The sequence below is a fragment of the Peromyscus eremicus genome, chromosome 20 (genome assembly GCF_949786415.1).
Source record: "Peromyscus eremicus chromosome 20, PerEre_H2_v1, whole genome shotgun sequence".
Lineage (NCBI taxonomy): Eukaryota > Metazoa > Chordata > Mammalia > Rodentia > Cricetidae > Peromyscus > Peromyscus eremicus.
This window is the reverse complement of record NC_081436.1, coordinates 29,540,862-29,564,878: the sequence shown is the minus strand read 5'-3', so window position 1 is coordinate 29,564,878 and position 24,017 is coordinate 29,540,862. Positions and strand designations below refer to the sequence as shown.

At 46.1% G+C, this 24,017-nt stretch overlaps 1 protein-coding gene across 2 annotated transcripts in view; it reads right to left on the bottom strand.

Annotated features, from left to right (window-relative positions):
* Positions 1-24,017, bottom strand: part of Trappc9 (trafficking protein particle complex subunit 9) — a 482,662-nt gene that overhangs the window by 407,992 nt on the left and 50,653 nt on the right. For both annotated transcript variants that reach the window (XM_059246876.1, XM_059246877.1), the window contains one exon: positions 20,560-20,703. In XM_059246876.1, coding sequence (XP_059102859.1) covers positions 20,560-20,703 — 144 coding nt within the window. The remainder of the gene's footprint in view (positions 1-20,559; positions 20,704-24,017) is intronic.

Here is a 24,017-nt window from a genome sequence, read left to right as displayed (position 1 = left end):
CAATGATGATAATTATAGGGAGGCTTGAACTGGGGTTCGGGCTGAGCACAGCTGTCAGCACAGAAAGTTATCTAAATATTCCTAGAAGTGGTTAGGTAAAGAGTTAGAGGTATATAAAGTTAGTAAGGCTGTAAGAAAGGAGAATATGAGCTAAGTTGTGTAAAGCTATTACTTAACGTCCACCTGACCTAGGCGGTGTCTCCTTGTGGAATTTACCTTAAATCAGGAGACTTGCATGTGGGCTGTTATTACTGCTAGTCCTTGAAAGTGGCTAAGGGAGATATCTGATTCCAGAGAAAGCCTTTCCTGAGTCTGTTCTCCAAAACCTGGAAAGTGTATGTCCAGAGAGTGATCAGTCCACACTGTTAGCCCTTCTTAGGGAAAAGTCAATTGGAAAAGTATGAAGGCACACATGATTTTCATAACAGAATACAGCTGATATATAACAAGCCAAATGACACCAAAAGCTTCTCGGAATTTGGCTTCCTCTGGAGGAATTCCCTGATCCCTCCAGGTAGTGACTTTGCCATAACCAGCTGAGTTCTTACGATATATTCCTGCGGCCCGCAGCAGATGTGAAGCCTGGAGACATACATAGGAGCTGGACATAGAACAGCAGCTGCTCCAGCTGGCTTGGGCCAACCTGAGAATGTGCCAGAACATGTAGCACCTGAATGTGTAATTTCTGTAGCTACAGAAAATCCTAGACTCCAACTTCCTGTTAGTTTGAGCAGGAGATTGCCTTAAACTAGGTTTACATCATCACGGGGAACTTGGGATGCCAGAGTTCAATGCTGGAGTGCCCTTAGGGTGGCTTGCAATGTTCTAGACCTAGGCATGGAATTCAGTGGTTTGTAGCACAGATGGTGGACCAGTATACAGAACCATGGGACTGTGTTACATGCTGCCAAGCACACACCTCAGCAGCCCCTAACCCCACAGAGACCCACCTCTCCTAGAAGCCACAGGAGGTCCTTTTGGTGCCACCCTAGAATATTCTATTTTGGTCCGCCTAGATCTTGACAACTTATTATTCCCCATCACTGGTAAATCACTGGAGATTTTTGACATCCGACCAGTTTTTCTTCACCTCATTATTTTGCACTTCTGGTTTCCCCACTAAGAATATACTTTATTAGAAAGTACCTATTATGTCATACTGCATGGCATTTATCTCCTCAACACAGAAATCACAGGAAGTCCATGCCCCCTCCCCCTTTCTGTGGGGTTTTGCTCGGTCCCTTCTGCCTGTTTCCGAACAAAGGGGAGCTTATCAATCGCGATGGAAACAAATTATAGCCCTGGACTGAAGAACTCCCACCCGGAGTCTTTACAACCCAACAATTCATATGCACACATTCCTTTCTCCCCTCCCCAGGTGAAAATCGAAAGAGAGCAAACGGAAACTTCTGAAGAATCCCGATACACTGTACACTGGGAAAATGCGAGGGTGGGGAGCACATGCTGGGAAAAAACGCTTTCAAAATCTTGCCTTTGTGGTGGGGCCATGGAAGAATACAGACTTTCTCTATAAGTGACCAGGCAACAGTGGCGAATGTAGGTATTTTACATCCTAACCAGTGACTGAGGGGGAAGGACAGGCGCTGGCTTTCCAAAACAGGAAAGACTCAGACAAGGCCTGGATGGGAACGGCCCCTCTAGCACCTTCTGCTCACCAGAGTCCACTCCTCGGCCCCGGGGCACATCTCCAATGCTGCCTACTTCTCCCAGGTCTTAGCCTGGAGACATCAACTCCACAGGACCAGAGCAAGGGCCACAATGTCAGAGTGACATTGGGCAATCTTCCTTAAAAGTAAGTTCTGTCCCTCAAAACTAAGTCTCTCTTGAACAACATAACAAAATCAGGCTGGGAACGGAGGGAGACTGAGAGTGGCCTGGTTGCCAAGGGGGAAGCAGAGCAGAGGGAAAGGCACAGATATGACTACCCTCATCCACATGTGAGGCCTCGGGCCCAGTGTCCCAGCCTGAGGACCCTCATCCTCATCCTCAAACACACCCCACCAGGCTCTGAATGTGGAGTCCACAGTGAAGCCTCATGCCCAGTGTCCCAGTCTGAGGAACTAGCTCCTGTGGAGAGGTCCTGAGAGTGAGGCCTGATCAAAGGGACCCTGGTGAGCATTTTTACCCCCTCTGTAATCCTGACAACCCCAAGGGAAGGTGGGATGGCCCTGGGGAAGGGAGAGGCTCAAAGGGTCACTCCATAAGGGCCAGGCGAGCCTGGGAGAGGTGCAGAAGCAAAACTAGTCAGAGGTGTTCTACACGCTGAAGTCCAGGTCTCCCCAGCCAGGTCCACACCATTGGACACAGACAGATTAACAAATGTCAGCCCAGCGTGCTACATGAGGGAGACTAGAGTACTGTTGGCCCACATATCACTTCAGATGGGTCAGAGAGGAATGAGCAAAGTCCTAAACTGTGGTCTCTCTGTGCCGTCCCGGTTCCCCAGCCCCCAAAGACCCAAGCTTATCTCCAGACCCCTGACTCCAGCTTTCCTTCCATTCTCAAGAAGAGAAGTAGTCCACACCCTCCAGGCTGAGATACCCTCAGTCCTCACTCTTCACCCAGCATGAAGGCCTGCACTCGCCTCCCAGTTAATCTTGCACACAGCCCACAGAGCTGGGAACATCAGAGGTTCTGTGGGATCCCTGCTCCACCCATGAACACACCAGAAGCACCTATCACCTGTGGTGACTACCCACCCGCACAGGGTGCCCAGGGTCTGAGCTCAAAGAACAGGCCCCAGGTCACGTGCAATACAGCCTCTGAACTCAGAAGGGATGAAAGGAGGCCCTGCTGGTGCCTCCTCTTGTCCCTCACTTGGAACCCATGCACCCCAAAAGAGTTCAAATTCCCACCTACTAGGCGGGCCAGCATAAGACTTCACCAGGGACCCAAGTTTCGCCACGTGACTCCCAGTCACCCAGAGGGCATCAGAGGGTGCTCTGCAGTCCAGAGGGGAGGGTGATTACCACCTCCCTGTAACCCTCTACCCCTGTCACCACAGACTTGCCAAGGAGAAGCCAAACTACAAGCTGACTGACGTGCTCAAAAATAAGTAAGACATCAGATACGAGAGAGAGAGAGAGAGAGAGAGAGAGAGAGAGAGAGAGAGAGAGAGAGAGAGAGAACAAAATGCTTTTTCCTCTGTGGGGATTTATCTCCTGCTTCCCGAAAACAGACTTGAGAGTCACACCAGAAATTAAAATCTTCACCCACCGAGAAAGTAGGAAGTAGTCTTGAACGCATTGGCACAGGAGACCACTTCCTAAATATAACACCAGTAGCACAGACATTGAGAGCAACAATTAATAAATGGGATCTCCTGAAACTGAGAAGCTTTTGTAGAGCAAAGGACATGGTCAATAAGACAAAACGACAGCCTACAGAATGGGAAAAAAATCTTCATCAACCCTACATCTGACAGAGGGCTGATCTCCAAAATATATAAAGAACTCAAAAAGCTAGACTTCAAAATACTAAACAACCCAATTAAAAGATGGGCTCCAGAGCTTAACAGAGAATTCTCAACAAAAGAAACTCAAATGGCTGAAAGACAGTTAAGGAATTGCTCAACATCCTTAATCATCAGGGAAATGCAAATCAAAACGACTCTGAGATACCATCTTACACCTGTCACAATGACTAAGATCAAAAACACTGAAGACAGCTTATGTTGGAGAGGATGTGGATCAAGGGGAACACCCCTCCACTGCTGGTGAGAATGCAAACTTATACAGCCACTCTGGAAATCAGTATGGCCGTTTCTCAGAAAATTAGGAATCAATCTTCCTCAAGACCCAGCCATACCACTCTTGAGCATATACCCAAGGAATGCTCAATCTTACCACAAGGACACATGCTCAACTATGTTCATATCAGCATTATTTGTAATAGCCAGAATCTGGAAACAACCTAGATTCCCCTCAACTGAAGAATAGATAAAAAAAAAAAAAATGTGGCACATATACACAATGGAGTGCTACTCAACAGAGAAAAACAATGACATCATGAAATTTGCAGTCAAATGGATGGAACTAGAAAATATCATCCTGAGTGAGGTAACCCAGACTCAGAAGGACAAACATGGTATGTACTCACTCATAAGTGGATTCTAGATGTAGGGCAAGGGATGGCCAGACTGAGCCCACAGCTCTGGAGAGGCTAGCTGACAGGGAGGGACCCTGGGAGGGACACAGGGATTGCCCAGCGAAGTAGAAGTGGATGGGATCTGCATGAGCGGGCTGGGGGTAGGAGGGTGGCAGAGGGCAAGGAATGGGGGGTGAGAACATAGGGAAGTGGGAGGGTCGAGCTGGAGCAGGGACTGAGTGGGAGAGCAGGGAAGGAGATACCATGATAGATGAAGACATCATGGAAGTGGGAAGAGGCAGGGTGCCGGGGAATCCACAGGAATCCACAGGGATGACCCCACCTTGGACTGCTGGCAGTGTGCAAGGGGGTGCCTGGACTGGTCTACTCTGGTGACCGGTCTAGTGAATACCCTAACTGTCATCATAGAGCCTTTATCCAGTGACTGATGGAGGCAGATGCAAGGATCCGCGGTCGGGTGTCAGGCTGAGCTCCGGGAATCCAGTCGATGGGAGAGAGAAGGGATTCTGCAAGGAGGGGACGTCAAGATCATGATGGGAAGAGGTGCAGAGATGACCGGCCACACTGGTGGAGACCCATGAACTGTGGACTGGTGGCTGTGGAGCCCCCATGGGACTAGCCTAGGCCCTCTGGATACAGGAGACAGTTGTTTAGCCTGAACTGTTTGGGGGACACCTGGACGCGGAGATAGGGATCCATCCCTGGTGCATGGGCAGGCTTTTGGGAGCCTGGTGCCTGCGGTGTGGCACCTTGCACAGCCTTGATGTGGCAGGGAGGGGCTTGGTGTGCCGGGCTCTGCTGACTCCCCATGGGAGACCTTGATTTGGAGGATGTGGGGATGGGAGGATGGCTTGGGAGGGAGGGATGGGGGGTGGCTTGGGAGGGAGGGCTGGGGGTAGGAGGAGAGTGGGAGTGGGATCTGTGGGTGGTGTGTAGGGTGAGTAGAAATTTTCTTTTTTTTTTTTTTTTTTTTGGTTTTTCAAGACAGGGTTTCTCTGTGTAGCTTTGTGCCTTTTCCTGGAACTCACTTGGTAGCCCAGGCTGGCCTCGAACTCACAGAGATCCACCTGGCTCTGCCTCCCGAGTGCTGGGATTAAAGGCGTGCGCCACCACCGCCCGGCTGAAATTTTCTTAATGAAAAAAAAAATCTTCACCACCGTGTCCACATAGCTCAGCTGGAACAACACCTCCCAGGATGCTCTCTGCAGGGGCTGACAAAGCAGCATGTGCTGTGGGGATTCAGTCAGGGCACACTCACTGAGAAAGCTTTTCCTGTACTGGCTACTCTAGGTCCTGCTAGCTCCCAAGAATCGACCTTCCTCCTAGGAGAACTAGATGGCTCACAGAACCCGGCAGTCTAGGCTAAAGCCAACAGTACTTCACCAGGGCCCCGAGAGCCCGGCCAGTCTCTGTGGGGGCTCCCCTCCTGGACTCCAGGAAGATGTGGCTACATCAGTGGCTTTGACTCCACCAATGCTGTGGGATGAGGAAGGCCTTTCTTTTCCCAGGTGGTTCAGACCCGTGTACCAGCACTCAGCCTTGCTTCCCTGACCAACCTAACTCCTGTTATTGATCAGGAAGTATTTGTGGGACTGGCTATCAGGAATATGTCTATTCTTCCAAACTGTCTTTCTAAAAGAAAAGGAAGGATATTCTTAGAAAGAAAGGTAAGAGGGAGGACACAGTGCCCAAGAGTCCCCAATACTGAATGCATAGTAGAGCAGCCAATACCAGCCAGTGCAAGGCCAGGTCTGTCACTCCCGAAAAGGAAGGAAGGAAGAACCATTTGGTTCATTCAACAACCAAAAACATGGTGGGTATAAGTCAAGTGCAGTGATCTCCATACTATTGTTAATTCACACATGTGGACTGGAAGCCTAGCTCCCATGCTACTGGTAATTCACGTGTGTGGACTAGAAGCTAACCTCTTCCAGGAAAATCATTTCTCAGGGCTCCAACTACAGTCTTAAATTTAAGTCATGCTAAAGAGACACATGCTAACACGGTCAACACCATTTTTCATGAAACTCCAGCTTTAGGCTAGAACACAAGAAACTCTCGGGAGATGGTCTAACCCTTCCGGGCTCTTCAGAGCTGTCCAGGCTTACTGTGCCCAGGCAGATGACACACAGGTCCTTACGACACAGAAGTCTTTCTAACTTCGGCACATGGACTAGGTTAGTGCTGAGGGCTGGCTCTGTCGTGGAAAATTGGGCGGCCCACATCTCACCAGTACAACAGGTGGGATACTGTTCTCTGACCAAACCCATGAAAGTTGCAGTAAGAACCAAATGAGGTCTTAAAAAGGCTCACATGAAAGAGACTGTAAACACTGGAAAAAATAAACCAATCTTAGAATAACCCAGAAAATACCAATTAAACAGTAAGGCACTCAGTGCATAATGGATTAGAACGCTGCCGCCAGAATGAAATCAGAGCTATCCTGTCAGAAGGCAATTTGGCCACACATCTAACAGCAGATCAATGTGCAGAGCCAATGACCTAATAAGCTCTCAGGGGCTAAACCTATCTCCTGCTACAAAGCCAAATACGTCCACCATGGTGTTAGCTACAATAGCAAAACAAGATCCCCACTTTCTACCCTCCCCCTCCCCAAAAAAAGTCAAACGAAACAAAAGCATTGGGCTGGGGGAACAGCTCAGCAAAGTGTGCATCGTACAAACATGAGTTCAATCTTCTGGACTCAGGTGAAAAGCTGACATGGTGGTGTGTATGCATATGCAATCCCAGGATTGGGGCTATCCTGGCCTAATGGGCAAGCTCCAGACCCCAGTGAGAGACCCTGTCTCAAAGAAACAAGGTGAGACTATTGACCTTTTCCCCCAGCAGCCTGGGCAGCATCTTCTAGAACTGCATAGTTCATATACACATATTAAAAGAACTTTCAATAACAGGACCTACTACTAAATACCTGAGTACTCATCCGCAAACGTGACGCTCTTTCTGGAAAATCATATGAGGAGTAAGTTCAACAAACACAGACAAGTTTACAGGCAAATAAGTCTTAAAAGTATAAACAGGGTCAGAGAAAGGTGAGAGAAGAGGACTACTGAAGTAGGACTCCCCACATGGTCACTGTGAGACTTCTTTGGCTACCAGAAGAAAGAAGTCAAACCAGATGCTAGCAAACACCCTAACACACCCAGGCACGGGATGTGAGTGACAGCCATCACTGAGCACCATTGACCTGTGTGTGTGTGTGTGTGTGTGTGTGTGTGTGTGTGTGTGTGTACACGTGAGTATGACAGAAACGCAGGGCAGTTCCTGTCAAGTGCAGAGGCAGCTGTGAGGCCCTCAGTCCTGTCTGCACTCTGTGCTGTCTTGTAATGCAGAGACAAAGTCCCTGTCTCAGGAGAGGAGAAGGTCAAGCTCATCATCCTGACGTAGGCAAGTGGAGAGATCAGTCCACTTAATGGTCCCTTGTCCAAGCTCAGACAGCTAACAAGCACTAAATGTTTCCAATGTCCTGTCCAAAGCACAGGGCACCTGAAGGGGATGACAAGGCTCCTGCCCTTGAGAGACACAACATCCAACAAAACGAAACAGAACAGAACTGCTTCTGACGAAACGGCCCCGGGGGTAAATACACCATATACGCAGAACGACACCTGTTGCCGTGCATGAGGGAAAAAACAAAGGCAGGTATCCCATCTATTGGGGACTTACGAAAGACCCTCGGGGGGAGACAAGGCATGGAGAAGTCCTGAGGTACAGGGGAGGGGACTAACCTGCTATGGAAGGAAGTTACGTATTGCCAAGGAGAAGAGCTCAAGAATCAGCAAGTGGCAAGTGATGTGTTAGTTGTTCAAGGGAAGGAAGCCACATGAACATGACTGGGTACACATGACTATGCAAGGTGTGGGTGTGGGTTTATAGGACAGAGAACAGGGTCATAACCAAAGCTGAGGGTCACGGGCAGCACCCCACATTCTTTCTTTCTTTTCTTTCTTTCTTTCTTTCTTTTGTTTTTGGTTGGTTGGTTGGTTGGTTGGTTGGTTGGTTTTTGTTTTGTTTATTTTTTTGAGACAGGGTTTCTCTGTATTGTTTTGGTGCCTGTCCTGGATCTCACTCTGTAGACCAAGCTGGCCTTGAACTCACAGAGATCCACCTGGCTCTGCCTCCCGAGTGCTGGGATTAAAGGTGTGAGCCACCTCCGCCCGGCAGCATCCCACATTTTTGCCTGGTGCAGTCCTGTCTCTTTAGAGTTGTTGAGTCAGGTGTCTGTTCATCCCAGGGGAGCTAGAGATGGTCAGTGGCAGCCCAGGGGCAAGGGAGGAGGAAAAATTTGAAAATAAAAAACACAGAGCCTGGAAAAGACCCAGGCTGTGCCATCCCACTTAGAGGCTTAGGCATTCTGGGAGCTCACACCTATCAGTCGCTCAATATCACAGACGCTTCCAGCAGCGAGATATTCACTGGGCAGCCTCCAGATGCCCAACTACTAACAGCTGCAAGAGAGGAAGGCAAATGAGACACAACAGGAAGTCAATGTAGACGGCCATGGGTGGAGCGGCTCCTTGCTGTCTATGGGACCCCTGCTACAACAGCAAGCCGCTTGGTCGCCAGAAGTCCTAAGCAGAAAACTATACCAATCCACACTGAGAGAAATGCAGAGCCATCAGAAGTGGGAGCACTTTCAAAACACTAAGGGCAAAGGGCTAAAGGGACTGGAGGGAGAAGCGTGTCTAATGGACAACATGGACATCACCACGGACGAATCAACGGCAGAGCTTTAAAAGGTGGGTTAGAGATTTCCTGGGAACCCGCAGGCCACTCTGTACAGGGAGCAGGTAGCCTAACTGCAGAAGCTTCACCTCTCCCTCCTCTTCTCCAAATCCAACCCCCAGACTCACCCTCAGCTCCATAGCAGACCACTTGCTGCAGCTTCCCTGCCCCTATCCCCGGCAGACCTCTAGGATCTTCCTCCACACTCCTCCTGTTTTCCCAGGCCCCAACTCCAGCAAGCATTCCCTGAGAACCCACAAGCCAAGCTGGCCAGAGAAGCAAGTAGGCCAGCAAAGCAGGCAGCCTAGCTTCAGATCCTCACTCTCCTCATCTCCTCCATATACAATCCACTGGTCTATAGCAGACTACCTGCTGTGGCCTCTCTTCACTATCTACTCCCATTCCCAAGGACTAAGCAGACTCTGGTGGAACACCCTGCCTTCCTCCCTGCTATGGACACATGGGGACACACACACACACACACACACACACACACACACACACACACACACACCCCAGAGACCTCCCTCCTATCCCATCCCCATTCCTAAGTATTCCTAAGAATCAGATCCCAATTCATAGAGAGGTTCCCATTTTCCTGGGAACCTCCAGTGACCACACCTATCAGATCTCCGAAGAATTTCCTACCAGGCAACACACAGCCACCATTCTCTCCTAAAATGAGAGGGCAATAGAAACCAAAGAAAAAAACACCCACCCAACAAAGACAAGGCCAGAGATAAACACCGAGAATTACAATCTTCCCAGTGCCGGATGCCTAGACAACAGTGTAAAAACACAATCAGTGACAGCCAGCACAGAAAACTAAAGCCCAGAAAACTTGAATACTCTGACATGGCTAAAGCACATGACAAAGACCTTAAAATAGAGGTCCTTGAAGAGGAAATGAAACACAAACAGCAGAAGAAAATGAATAAAGGAGGTCAAGACCTGAAAGTGGAAATGGAATAAACAAAAAATAAAAATAAAAACAGAATTTGCCGGGCAGTGGTGGCGCACGCCTTTAATCCCAGCACTCGGGAGGCAAAGGCAGTCGGATCTCTGTGAGTTCGAGGCCAGCCTGGCCTACAGAGTGAGATCCAAGAAAGGCACCAAAACTACACAGAAAAACCCTGTCTTGAAAAACCAAAAAAAAAAAAAAAAGAAAAAGAAAAAGAAAAAAAGAAAAACAGAATCTGAAAATGAAAAATTTAGAAACTCAAACAGAAACCTCAGTGGCAAGCCTCACCAACAGAATACAAGAAATGGAAGAGAGAATCTCAGGCATTGAAGACATAAAGAAGAAATGAGTATCCCTGTGCAAAAAAAAAAAAAAGGTAAATAAAAAAAATCCTGGTACAAATTATCCAGGAAATCTGGGATTCTATGAAAAGATCAAATCTAAGAATAATAGAAATACAGAAAGGAGAAGAAACCCAGGTCAAAGGCACAGGAAGTATTTTCAACAAAATCACAGAAGAAAATTTCCCCAACCTAAAGAAGGACATGCTTGTCAAGGTACAAGAAGCATACAGAACATCAAATAGGCAGGACAGGAAAAGAAAGCCCCCTTAGCACATAATAATCAAAATACTAAATGTACAGAACAAGAAAGGGACAAGACCAAGTATCATATATAGGCAGAACTATTAGAATTATACTTGACTTCTCAATGGAGACTCTAAAAGTCACAAGGGCCTGAAAGGTTCTCCTACAGACTCTAGGAGACCAGAGATGCCAACCCAGACTACTGTGCCCAGCAAAACTTTTAATCATAATATACAGAGAAAATAAGACATCCCGTGATTTTAAGCAATATCTGCCTACAAATCTAGGCCTACAGAAGGCATCTGAAGGAAAATTTCAACCTAAAAAGGTTAACCACACCAAAGAAAACACAAGGAATAAATAATCCCAGACCAGCAAACCAAAAGAAAGGAAACACACACACACACACACACACACACACACACACACACACACACAATCACTATCACTACCACCACCACCACAACAAAATAACAGGAATCAATAAACACTATTCATTGACATTCCTCAACATCAATGTCAATAAAAAGACACAGACTAACTGAATAGACAGGAAAACAGGGTCTATCCTTCTGTGGTATCCGAGAAACATACCTTAACATCAAGAATTGACAACACACCACAGGGTAAAAGGATGGAAAAAGTAATTCAAGCAAACAGACTGTCTTAATCAGGGTTTTATCGCTATCAATAGACACCGTGACCATGATAACTCTTATAATGGAAAACATTTCATTGGGGCTGCCAACAATTCAGAGGTTTAGTCCATTATCATCACAGCAGGAAGTATGGTGGCACACAGGCAGACATGGTGCTAGAGAGGTAGCTGAGAGTTCCGCATCCAGATCAGAAGGCAGCAGGAAGAGAGAGCCACATAGCCTGGTTTGTGAAACCTCAAAGTCCACCCCCAGTGTGACACACTCTCTCCAACAAGGCCACAACTCCTAATGTTGTCACTCCCTGTGGGCCTAAGGGGGCCATTTTCATTCAAAACACCACATAGACCTAAGAAGCAAACTGGTGTAGCCATTTTAATATCTGACAAAATAGACTTCAAACCAAACTAATCAGAAGGGATAGGGAAGGATATTACATATTCATCAAAGGAAAAAAATCTACCAAGATGACATTGAAATTCTATTTTTTTAGCTTTTTTCCTCAAAATAATATTTTTATTAATAATTTGAGAATTTCATACAATGCACCCTGATCACATGTGCTTCACATTCCTCCCAGGTCCACACCCTTGCACCCCTACAAAAAAAAAAAAAACTAGTCCAATTTGTGTGGCCCATATACTCATTGGAGCACGGTGAAATTCCCATTGTCCAGCCCCTTAAAGAAAACTATATCCCCATTCCACCCCTCAACCCCCCACCACCACAGAAGAAGCAATCAACTGTGCAGAGCTATGAATGAGCATCTTTATCTTTTTAAAGGACTATCTTCAATGGCTTCATGTCTGGACTCTTTTTTTTTTTTTTTTCCGGTTTTTTCGAGACAGGGTTTCTCTGTGTAGCTTTACACCTTTCCTGGAACTCACTCTGTAGACCAGGCTGGCCTTGAACTCACAGGGATCCGCCTGCCTCTGCCTCCCAAGAGCTGGGATTAAAGGCGTGCGCCACCACCGCCCGGCGTCTAGACTCTTTGAGGTGAGGTTGGCACAGAAGCCTTCAAAGTCTCTCATTCTCAGTTATGAGTCTGCGGTTATCAATACCCCTGCAAAGGAAGGTTCCCTGCTCATAGCCACCAGCAGCAGGATGGATCATGGACATCAACCTGGTTTCCAGCGACAACATGGATCATGAACATGGTCTCCGGCAGCTGCATGAATCACTGACATCAACAGGGTTTCTGGCAGCAGCATGAATCATGGAAGTCTTTCAAGGAGACTTAACTCAGAAAATGAGCCATTCTTCGTCTAGGATATCTTCTTATTGCTCAGAGTCAGGGTGATCATGTGGATGGGCAGTGTGTCTGGAGGCAGGACCTGTGAGAGCTCCAGGCTGCTGTGCACCACCTTGACCTGGGCGCCGGCCACCCTGTTGGTATCTCAGGCATGACCATCACATTTGTGGCCCACAAACAATGCAGCCCCATGCTCACGGCCCAGCAAGGCAAGCAGTATGAGCAGTGGCAGCTCCATGCCAGGCCTGCAGGCCAAAGCAGTGGTACCATCCTAGAGGGCAGTGACAGAGCAAGAGGAGCCCAGTGGTGGTCCAAGCCTCTTGGTGGCCAGAGGACCCAATCTAATCAGCAACGACAAGCTCCTTTGTCCCAACATTGCAATTCTTTTTAAACATCTATGCACTAAATACAAGGGCACCCAAGATCATGAATGAAACACTACAACAGCTTAAATCACATACTGACCCTCACACACTGATTGTGGGTGACTTCAATACCCTACTCCTGTCAATAAACAGGTCATCTAGGCAAAAACTAAACAAAGAATCGCTGGAGCTAACCGATGTTATAAACCAAAGAGGCCTAACAGACATTTAACGAACATCTCGCACAAACACAAAAGGCTACATCTTCATTCAGCACCTCATGGAACTTTCTCTAAAACTGACCACATACTCACACACAACAGATGCAAGAAAATTGAAGTAATACTCTACATTCTATCTGACCACTGCGGATTAAAGCTGGATATCCGAAACAACAGAAAACTCGCAAACTCATGGAAACTGAACAACTCAATACTGAATAGAAAATGGGTCAAGATGAAAATTAAGAAGGAAAATTAAAGACTTTGTAGAACTGAAATGAAAACACAACATACCCAAACTCATGGGACACGCTGAGGGTGGTTCATAGAGGCAACTTCACAGCACTAAGTGACCACATAAAAAACACTGGAGAAACCTCATACTAGTGACTTACTAGCACACCTAAAAGATGTAGAACAAAAAGAAGACATCACACCTAAAAGGACCAGACAGCAGGAAATAATAAAACTCAGGGCTAAAATCAATAAAAGAGAAAAATTTAAAAAAGAATCCATGAAACAAAGAGTTGGTTCTTTGAGAAAAATCACTAAGATTGACAAACCCTTATCCAAATTAACTTAAAGTCAGAGAGAGAAGATCTGAATTAACAAAACTAGAGAAGAAAAGATAAGCATAACAACAGATACCAAGAAAATCCAGAGAAGTATAAGGACATACTAAAAACCTGTACTCCTCCAACTTGGAAAAATCTAAAAGAAATGTATAATTTTCTTGATACATATGACTTACCAAAGTTAAATCAAGATCAAATAAGCAATTTAAACAGATCTATTACCCCTAGTAAAATAGAAGCAGTCATTTAAAATGCTCCCCCCCTCAAAAAAAAAAAAACAGGGCTATATGGTTTCAGCAGATAATTCTACAAGACTTTCAAAGAAGAGTTAATGTCAATACTCCTCAAATTATTCCACAAAACAGAGATGGGGGAACACTACCCAATTTGTTTTATAAGGCCACAGTTACCCTGATATCCAAACCAAATAAATATCCAATAAAGAAAGATAATTACGGACCAATTTCTCTTATGAACATAGATACAAAAGTATTCAATAAAATACTTGCAAACCAAATCCAAGAACACATCATAAAGATAATCCACCAAGATCAAGTAGGCTTCATCCCATAGATACAGGGATTATTCAACCTACATAAATAGAAAAATGTAATCCACCATATAAACAAACTGAAAGACAAAAACCACATGATCATCTCATTAGATGGAGAAAAGGCCTTTGACAAAATCCAACAGCCCTTCATGATAAAAGTCCTAGAGAAATTAAGGATACAAGGGACATACTTGAACATAGCAAAGACAAGTACAGCAAGTCCATAGCCAACATCAACTTAAATGGAGAGAAACCCAAAGCAATTCCACTAAAATCAGGAACAAGACAAGGCTGTCCACTCTCTCCTACCTATTCAATGCAGTATTTGAAGTCTTAGCTAAAGCAATAAGACAACTGAAGGAGATCAAGGGGATACAAATTGGAAAGGAAGAAGTCAAAGTATCTTTATTTGCAGATGATATGATAGTATGCATAAGTGACCCTAAAAATCCCACCAGAGAATTCCTACAACTGATAAACACCTTCAGCAATGTAGCTGGATACAAAATTAACTCCTAAAACACCAGTAACCCCTCCTGTACACAAATGACAGACTGAGAAAGCAATCAGCGAGACAACACTTTTCACAATAACCTCAAATAATATAAAATATCTTGGGCTAACTCTATCCAAGCAAGTGAAAACCTGTATGATTTAAAAAAAAACTTTAATATATTGAAGAAAGAAATTTAAGAAAATGTCAGAAGATGAAAAGATCTTCCATGCTCATGGATTGATAGGATTAACATAGTAAAAATGGTCATCCTACCAAAAGCAATCTACAGATTCAATGTAATCCCCATCAAAATTCCAACACAATTCTTCACAGATCTTGAAGGAATAATTTTCAACTTCCTATGGAAACACACAGAAAAAAATCCCAAGATAGCTATAAACAATTCTGAATAATAAAGAATTGCTGGAGGTCTCACCATCCCTGATTTCAAGTTGTCCTATAGAGCTATAGTAATAAAAAACCATGTGGCATTGGCACAAAAACAGACATTCAATCAACAGAATTGAACTGAAGATCAAGACATAAATCCACACACCTATGGACACCTGTTTTTTTTTTATAAAGAAGTCAGAAATACACACTAGGGGAAAAAGACAGCATGTTCAAAACATGGTGCTAGTCAAACTGTTTGGCTGCGTGAGAACAATCCACATAGATCCATATTTATCACCCTGCAAAAAAAGCACAACTCCAAAAGTATCAACAACCTCAATATAAAACTAGATATACTGAACCTGACAGACAAGACAGTGGGAAATAGCCTCAAACTCACTGGCACAGGAAAAGACTTTTCGGAACAGAACACTGTTAGCGCAGGCACTAAGATCAACAGTAAATGGCACCTCATGAAACTGAAAAGCTTCTGTACGGGAAAGGATCCAAAAGATTTTTACCAAATACACACCCAATAGAGGGCTAATATTCAAAGTATACAGAGAATTCAAAACATGAGATACCAAGAAAACAACCCAATTAAAAACTGGGGTACAGGTCTAAATAGAGAATTCTCCAAAGAGAAACCTCAGATGGCTGAGAAACAAAGAAATCTTCAACATCCTTAGTTCATCAGGGAAATGCAAACCATAACTACTTTGAGATTTCATCACACACCTATTAAAATGGCTAAGATCAATAAAACAAGTGACAGCTCATGCTGGCTAGGATGTGGAGTAAGGGGAACACTCATCCACTGCTGGTGGGAGTGCAAACTTTTACAGCTACTATGGCAATCAGTGTGGCAGTTCCTCAGGAAGATAGTAATTGATCAACCTCAAGATCCACCTATATCCACCCAAAGGACTCCTCATCTCACCACAGAGTCACTTGCTCAACCATGCTCATTGCTGCTCTATTCATAATAGCCAGAAATTGGAAACTGAGACATCCCTCAACAGGAGAATGGATTAAGAAAATGTGGTACATTTACACAGTCGAGTATTACTTAGACATTAAAACAATGACATCATGAAATTTACTGGTAAATGAATGGAACTAGAAAAAAATCATCCTGAGTATAATATCCCAGACCCAGAGAGACAAATATAGTATGTGTTCACTTATATGTAGCTATCAGCTGTTAAGTCAATGATAACCAAGCTATATTGCATAGAACCATAGAGGTTAGATACAGAGTAAGAGACTAGGAGGTACAGATAGATCTGATTAAGAAAGAGAAATAGGGCCAGGTGGTGGTGGCACATGCCTTTAATCCCAGCACTTGGGAGGCAGAGCCTGGTCTAAAGAATGAGTTCCAGGAGAGGCTCCAAAAGCTACACAGAGAAATCCTGTCTCAAAAAACAAAAAAAGAAAGAGAGAGAAAGAGAGAGAGAGAGCAGACTGAAATGGGAGGATCAAGTGGGAATGGGGAAGGAAAAAGGCGATGAGGGAGGGAATACAGGGAGAGACAGCTTTTAGGGGTAGTATAGAAACCTAATACAGTTACAGCTTCCTAATATACACACACACACACACACACACACACACACACACATATGAAGGTGATCTAAATGAAATCGCCAAATAATGGGGTAGACAGAGTCCCAACTGGCCATCTCTTGTCACCAAATGAAGCTCCCAGTACTGGGACTGGGTAACATCTAATTGAGTTGTTGTACAAGGGGGTCTGATGGGAACCCCCAAACAACCCAGGCTTTTGCCAAGACTATAGGTTGTTCTCCCCAAACTGACAGCCAGGCTCTATTGATGTAGACAACTCACTAAATATGGAGATTTCAAGCCGGTGCCTACACAGAGCCTTCACCCCTACGTTCTATCACCTTTGGTACAGGAAGGGATTGTAAACACCAACTCAGCTACAAACGCTTTGATCTGCAGTGGTGTCCTGCCTGCAAGATATGCTAGGGCAGTGGTGGCACACAGCTTGTAGGAGTAACCAACCAATATCTGACTTGACTTACGGCCCACTCCACAAAAGGGAACTCATCCCTGACACTGCTTGGGTGACCAAGAACCTGTGACTAAAGAGCCCAGAGACCTAGGGTAAAACTAAATATCACTGTTCTAACAAGAAAAAAAAAAGTAGCAATAAAATCAGAGAGGCTTCCTCCTGCAACAGATGGAAACAAATACAGAGATCCACAGCTAAACATTATGCAGTGAGTGAGAGGCTTTGGGATACTCGGCCTTAAACAGGATGTCTCCAACAAATCCTCTGCCCGCCCCGCTTCAGGGTTCAGGGAACCCTGCAGAAGAGGAGGCAGAAAAAGTGTAAGAACCAGAGGGGCTGGAGGAGACCAAGAAAACACGGCCCTCTATATACAGGACCACCACTGCACAAAGAAAATCACAGAGACTGAGGCAGCATGCACAGGGCCTGACGGGCCTGCACCAGGTGGGGTCCTAGAGCTGAAAGGAGAGGTGGACACGTGGCCCCGTCACTAACCCAGAAGCCATCTCTGGTTGATGACCACTTGTAAACAAAAATTTAGTTTCCTCCAAGAGTATCTCCCTGGGGAGACAAATGACTGGTCAGGATATGCCCAGCAGTGGCTAGCCAAGAGAGAACTAACTCAACGGCATTTCTGAGGTTCCTTTCTCATGATGGAGTATCGGGGCTTTTCTTTTCTTTTTTTTTTTTTAATCTTATTATTTTTTATCTTTATTTTATTTATATTTTTTTTTTTTTTTTGTTTTGTTTTGTTTTGTTTTTGTTTTTCGAGACAGGGTTTCTCTGTGTAGCTTTGCGCCTTTCCTGGGACTCACTTGGTAGTCCAGGCTGGCCTCGAACTCACAGAGATCCGCCTGGCTCTGCCTCCCGAGTGCTGGGATTAAAGGCGTGCGCCACCACCGCCCGGCCTTTATTTATATTTTTTCTTCTCCTGTTTTATCCCACAGGTCCTTTGTATATACATTATGGCTTCCAGTTTAACGTTTTTATGGGTTTCTTGAGTGTGCCAACAAGTGGGTCTCTGTTTCTTACGTCTTCTCTTGGGCTCTTTTCCTTCTGTTTGTTTTGTCCAATTCTGATGTGTTAGTTTTTGTTTGTTTTGTCTTATTGTACTTTATTTTATTACATCTTATTTTATTATTATCTCTTAGAAGTCAGTTTGTTTTCTACTCAGAGATGGAAAGGGGGTGGGTCTGAGTGGGAGGGGAGGTGGGGAGGAGCTGGGAAAGGGAGAGGGAGAGAAAACTATCAGGATATAGTATATGTGAGAAAAATATATATTTTTTCAATAAAAGGCAGGGAGAAGTGGTTTAGAAGATAACTTTGTTGGTGAGGAGAATGGCATACGGCAGACTTCGCTCTAGGAAGGAAGTTCAATCCTGTGTTGAAATGAGTTGAAGGAACCAGGCATGGTGGCACACACCTTTAATCCCAGCACTAGGGAGGGAGAGGCAGGCGGATCTCTGCGAGTTCAAGGCCAGCCTGGTCTACAGAGTGAGTTCCAGGATGGCCAGGGCTACATAGGGAAACTCTGACTCCTAAAGCAAAAGCAATAAGTAAATAGTTAAGGACACAGCCTGACCACAGGGAAGGATACATCTCAGGGTCTGTTCAGGACAACAGACTTAAGTTTGCTATATAAGCCAAGACTCAGCAGTTTCCCTAAGCTCCAAGGCCATTCATATGAAAAAAGGTGTGAATGAAACATACACACACACACAGAGTACTGGGAGCCTCCTCCCTTTAGATCAGAGGTGAGCACCAAGATCTGCACTTTGTCCTGAGGGTACCCATCCCTGAGCCCTGAGGATACCCATCCCTGAGCCCTGAGGATACCCATCCCTAAACCCTGAGGGTACCCATCCCTGAGCCCTGAAAATACCCATCCCTAAACCCTGAGGGTACCCATCCCTGAGAGGTTTATGGGACTCAATGCACCTAGACTTCTCTGTAGCCCTTGGGGCAGAACAACCTATGTTATCCTGGACCACAAGAGTTGGCTCCACATCTAGGAAACAGGATTGTCAGGAGAGGAGCAGGGGAGGAGGAGGCAGGCACCTCACAGGTGAAAGAGCACAAAACTCAGCCAACACTGAGACATGGGGCAGTTGAGGCATCGAAGACCTGCAGTAGCAGCTACGTAGATGGCGAGGTGTGAACATGAACAGTGATGCGTGGGATAGAATACAACACCTCATATGTGAGGATGCTGCGCTTGCTCTCTCTCTCTCTCTCTCTCTCTCTCTCTCTCTCTCTCTCTCTCTCTCTCTCAGCAGACCTTGGCTGGATAGAATTTCCTCACACCACTCCCCCTTCCTGTAAGTAGTCAGCATCCAGCATGGATGTGGGGACATGAAGACCTGGTGCCTCACCACATCCACTGACGGGCCACCCAGTGACAGACGCCCCAGCTACTGATGAGAACTATATCCCTACAGGGGATCTGCACCCAGTTACTGTCAGGGAAGGAACTGGAAGGTGAGCTAGACCTACAGGGCCATCCTAGCTTGAGCTCTTAAGTATGGCGGTCTCTGCTAGGGCTACGCCAACTCCACACTTCTGACATCTTGCCACTTTCTCCTCGCTTCATGGCTGTTGATGACATGAGTTCTTTTAATGAACTCCCTGCACACTGACCCCACAGCAGGGGACATTAACTTGCACACCAACCCCATAGCAGGGGACATTTTCCCAAGAACCTGGCTGGCCCCAGGCCACTGGGGACCGAGGGTATATGTGGAAGCCACCAAGGCCCTCTTCTGACACCATGACTCTCTGGGGCCTGGAGAACATCACGGTGAGCTATCTATCTCACAAGCTGCAGAGTGAACATACCTGGGCTGAAATACACAGATGACTGAATCCCAGAAATGAGGCAACACCCAGTGACAGTGAGAAGAGATACTTGGGGAGAAAGTTGAACAAAGGCAACTGGGAAAGTAGGTAGACGCTGTGGCCCCCAGAACAGCATGGCAACCTCACCTGTGGTTCTGGAAACCAGACAGAAGGTTCCCAGGAGGCAGCAGTGGCCAGAAGGGCACAAAGGGGCTATCAACCTCTGCTTGTTCCATTTCCATCCAGATGCCAGTTATAGGACTAGCCAGGTAGTGAAAATCCACACAGCTGTGGTCTAAGGGCTTGCACACCTCCCCACACAAGCACCACATGTTGGCACTCACATTCTACCCAATGTCCCCCAAGGACAAGAAGCCTACTGTGGTTTGAATGCAAAACATACCTACAGGCACTGAGCTGGGAAGTTGTGATACCTTTGGAAGATGGGTGTCACTAGAGAAGTGGGCCTTGGGACATGTAGCCTGACTCTACTTCCTGCCCTGTGGAGATGTGTGGAGGGGAGGAGTGACAGCCATAATGCCACCCATAGAGTCACATGCCACCTGCTTAACAGAGGGATAAAGAGAATACAGAAAACCAAAGGAGGGGTGTGGGTAAGCAAGAGGGAACATGGGAAGAAGGGCTAAGCGCAGAAACAGGTACCCACCACCAGCAATGAGCTGGAAATGAAGACCAGCCCCAACCCAGCCCACACCCAAGGATCCCTGGAAAAGAAAAGACTATGAATTCACTCACCCTGATCGGACAGGAAGTCCAGCATGGTCTGCAAAAGAAAGGACAGGTGCCGCACAGACAGCGCAGGGTTTCCCATCCTGCGGGAGGCATAGACCAGCTCGTGCAGCAGGCGCATCTGGACGGCAGCCCAGCCTCGGTGTGTGCCTGTGGTAAAAGTCATAAACAGTACTCAAGGTCATGTGTGAAATGTGGCAGCTCACAGACAAGGACCTCAATGATCAAACTCAAATGGCCAAAACTATTACCACCACCACCACCACCACCACCACCACCCTACCCACAACTGCTACCACCACCACCCCCATGCCCAGGTACAGAGTTGCCAGAGAAGAACATTGTTCATACTTTAAGAATGTCTCTCCCTGGGGACAGAGCTCAGTGGTAGAACACTTGCCTAACACGGCCAAGGTCCCAGGCTCCAACCCCAGTGTAGAAAGAAGAATTTTAAAGAACAGCCTTACACTATACTTTCTTTCTCTCTTCTATGAAGACATCCCACTTAAATAACCCTGATAGGCTTCCAGAAGATGATGGTTTCCCGTGTATTTGAGTAACGGAGAGACATTTCCTCAAGAAGTGATGACCCTGGTTGGGCCCTCATGATCAACTCTGAGGCATTAGAGAAGTGGGGAGATAAATAGGTAGCAAGGTCACCCAGGGACTGGAAGGGCCCCTCCCTCCCAAACAGCCCAGCACATTTGAAAGGAAAGGTAGGAAGCTTGGTTACACAGCCTACTGGAAAGTATTTCCTTAAGAATGCAGAGTCCTAGGATCCCAGCTCCTTTGGGCAACAATTACTAACTCTACAGCTTTTCCACCATAAAACCTTTTATAAAGAAGATGTGGACACAGGGGTCCCTCACGATGTTGGGAGACTCTAGGTGCACAAGAAAGCTAGGGAAAATGGCACAGTCTGACTTGCTGCAGGTCTCCTGTAGGCACAGCTGCCCCTCAGTCTCTGTCACCAGTTTCACTGGTGGATGGCCCACAGGGAGCCTGAATCTAGGTCTCGGTCTCTGTCTCATCTGTCTCTGTCTCTGTCTCTGTCTCTCTCTCTCTCACACACACACACTCACACACAAAGAGCAGGTGTCTGCACACTGGGATACAAGGAGTTCCACACAAAGACTTTTATTAATTAGTATACACAATAATAGACTTCCTTGTTGTCAGAGACCAAACATGGACCATGGAAAAGTATTAGCTAGGCCAGAGAACAAGCCCCTGCCCTAAACCAGATGCCCCCAAAGATAAAGAACAGGTCATGCAGGTCAGGTAGCATAGCAACAGAACAATGGGCCCTGACTCGTGACCTTACCACCTAGCAGCCTCACGACTTGCACGTAGTCCTTCACCTGCACGTCCCCCTTTACCTGCACATACAGCACGTCGTGTACCCCTTCCCTCCTTCCCTCCCCCTCCCATGATATATAAGCCTTGCTGAGGAGAATAAAATTTGCAGCTTGATCAGAACACACTGTCTTGCTGTCTTCTCTCGTGTCTCCCATCCCCTTCATTCTCTCCAGCAGGTGGGTCGTGCCCGTTGACATCCCGCTGGCTGGGGCACCTTATGACATTTTTTTAATTTTTAAGGTTTTTTATTTTGTTTTTAGACTTATCATTTTATGTATGTTTGCCTGAATGCATACATGTGCACCACATGCATGCTCGGCACCCACAGAGATCAGAGGAGGGCATTCAATTCTCCTGATTCTAGAGTTACAGGTGGTGGTGAGCTGCCACGTGGGTGCTGGGAAGCAAACCTGGATCCTCCACAGAGTGACCGATGCTCTTCACTGCTGAGCCATCTGTCCGGCCCCCAATTTGAAGATTTATTTTTATTTTTAATTATGTGTATGTGAGTTCAGGTGCCCACGGAGACCAGAGGCATCCGATGCTCAGGAGCTGGAGTTACAGGTGGTTGTGAGCTACCAATATGGGCACTGGGAACCAAGCCGGGGTCCTCTACAGGAGCAGCACGCACTCTTAACTGCTAAGGCATCTCTCCAATACCCTAGGATGTTTTCATATATGTTTGTTTTAGTTGACCCTCTCCCTACCCTGCTCCTCTCCCCCAGCTCCTGGCTTGCCCTCCCCATGTCTGTGTTCCAGCCCCAGTACCCCACTTCCCATGTCACATGTGTTCTGGTGCCTCTCTACTCGACTTCCTAAAAAAAAAAAAAAAAAAAAAACCTCCATTTCCCCTTTCACGGGCCTCCGTACTTTTCCTCAACTCTACCCACACTCATTCCTTCCTATGTACATATATGTAAAAATTAGAAGGTAGGATCAACATGTGAAAAAGAATATGTACTGTGTCTTCTGAGCCTGAGTTACTTCACTTAATATTTTCCAGTTCCATCCATTTTCTTGCAAATGACATAACCGTATTATTCTTTATGGCGGACTAGACCTCCACTGTGTGTATGCACTCCCTTTTCATTATCTACTGGTAAGTGATGAATATATAAGCTGGTCCATTTCCTCAATATTGTGTATAGAGCAGCAGTAAGCACAGATGTACAGGTAACTCTGTGGTAAGATATTTCATGTGTATGTCAGCAGTGACAAATCTGGGCTATACAGTAGTTCTGTTTTTAATTTTTTGGGAAACCCGCACACTGATTTCCACAGCAGCTGCACCAATTTTACATTCCTACCAATGGGTTCCTCTTCCCCTACCCCCTCCCCAGCATCTACTGTCATGGTGCCTTGATGAAAGCCTTTCCTGAGTGGCATGAGATGGAATATCACAACGTTTTTGACTGGCACTGCCCTTCTGAATAGGGATGTTGAACACTTCGAAATATCTATCGGCCATTTGTGTGTCTTCCTTAACAACGGTGCTCAGTTCGTCAGCCCATTTCCTGGTGGGCTCTTTGGGTTTGCTTTTTAATTTTTGAAGCACTTTGTACACTTCTTATCTTAACCCCTGTCTGAAGCAGAGCTGGCAAAGGTTTTCTCCCATTCTACAGACCGCCTGTTCACCCCGCTGTCAGTCTTGTTTGCTACACAGAAGCCTTTTCATGTCACATCATCCATTTGCTAACTCTTGGGGTAGCTCCCTGTGAGTTGGGGTTCTGTTCACGAAGTTCTTGTACCTACATCTTCGCACATTTTTTCTCTCTTTTCCTCTAGCAGTCCCAGTGGCTCATGCTTTGAGGTATTTGATCCACTAAGAATTAATTTCTGTGGCAGGACGAGAAACGTGGCTCTAACCCGCCTCTTCCGGAAGTGGCTGTCGAGTATGGTTTGTGGAATGGCCTCTTTTCTTCAGTGTATGTGTTTGACACCTTTGTCAAAAATTAGGTGACTATGGCCGTGGAGGTTTGTTTCTGGGTCCTCTCTTATGCTCCATTGGTCTACGTGGCCGTGTTTGGGCAGCATCATGCTGTCTTGGTCACTCTGGCTCTGCAGCAGAGTTTGAATTTAGATACTGTGACGCCAGTATTCTTTTT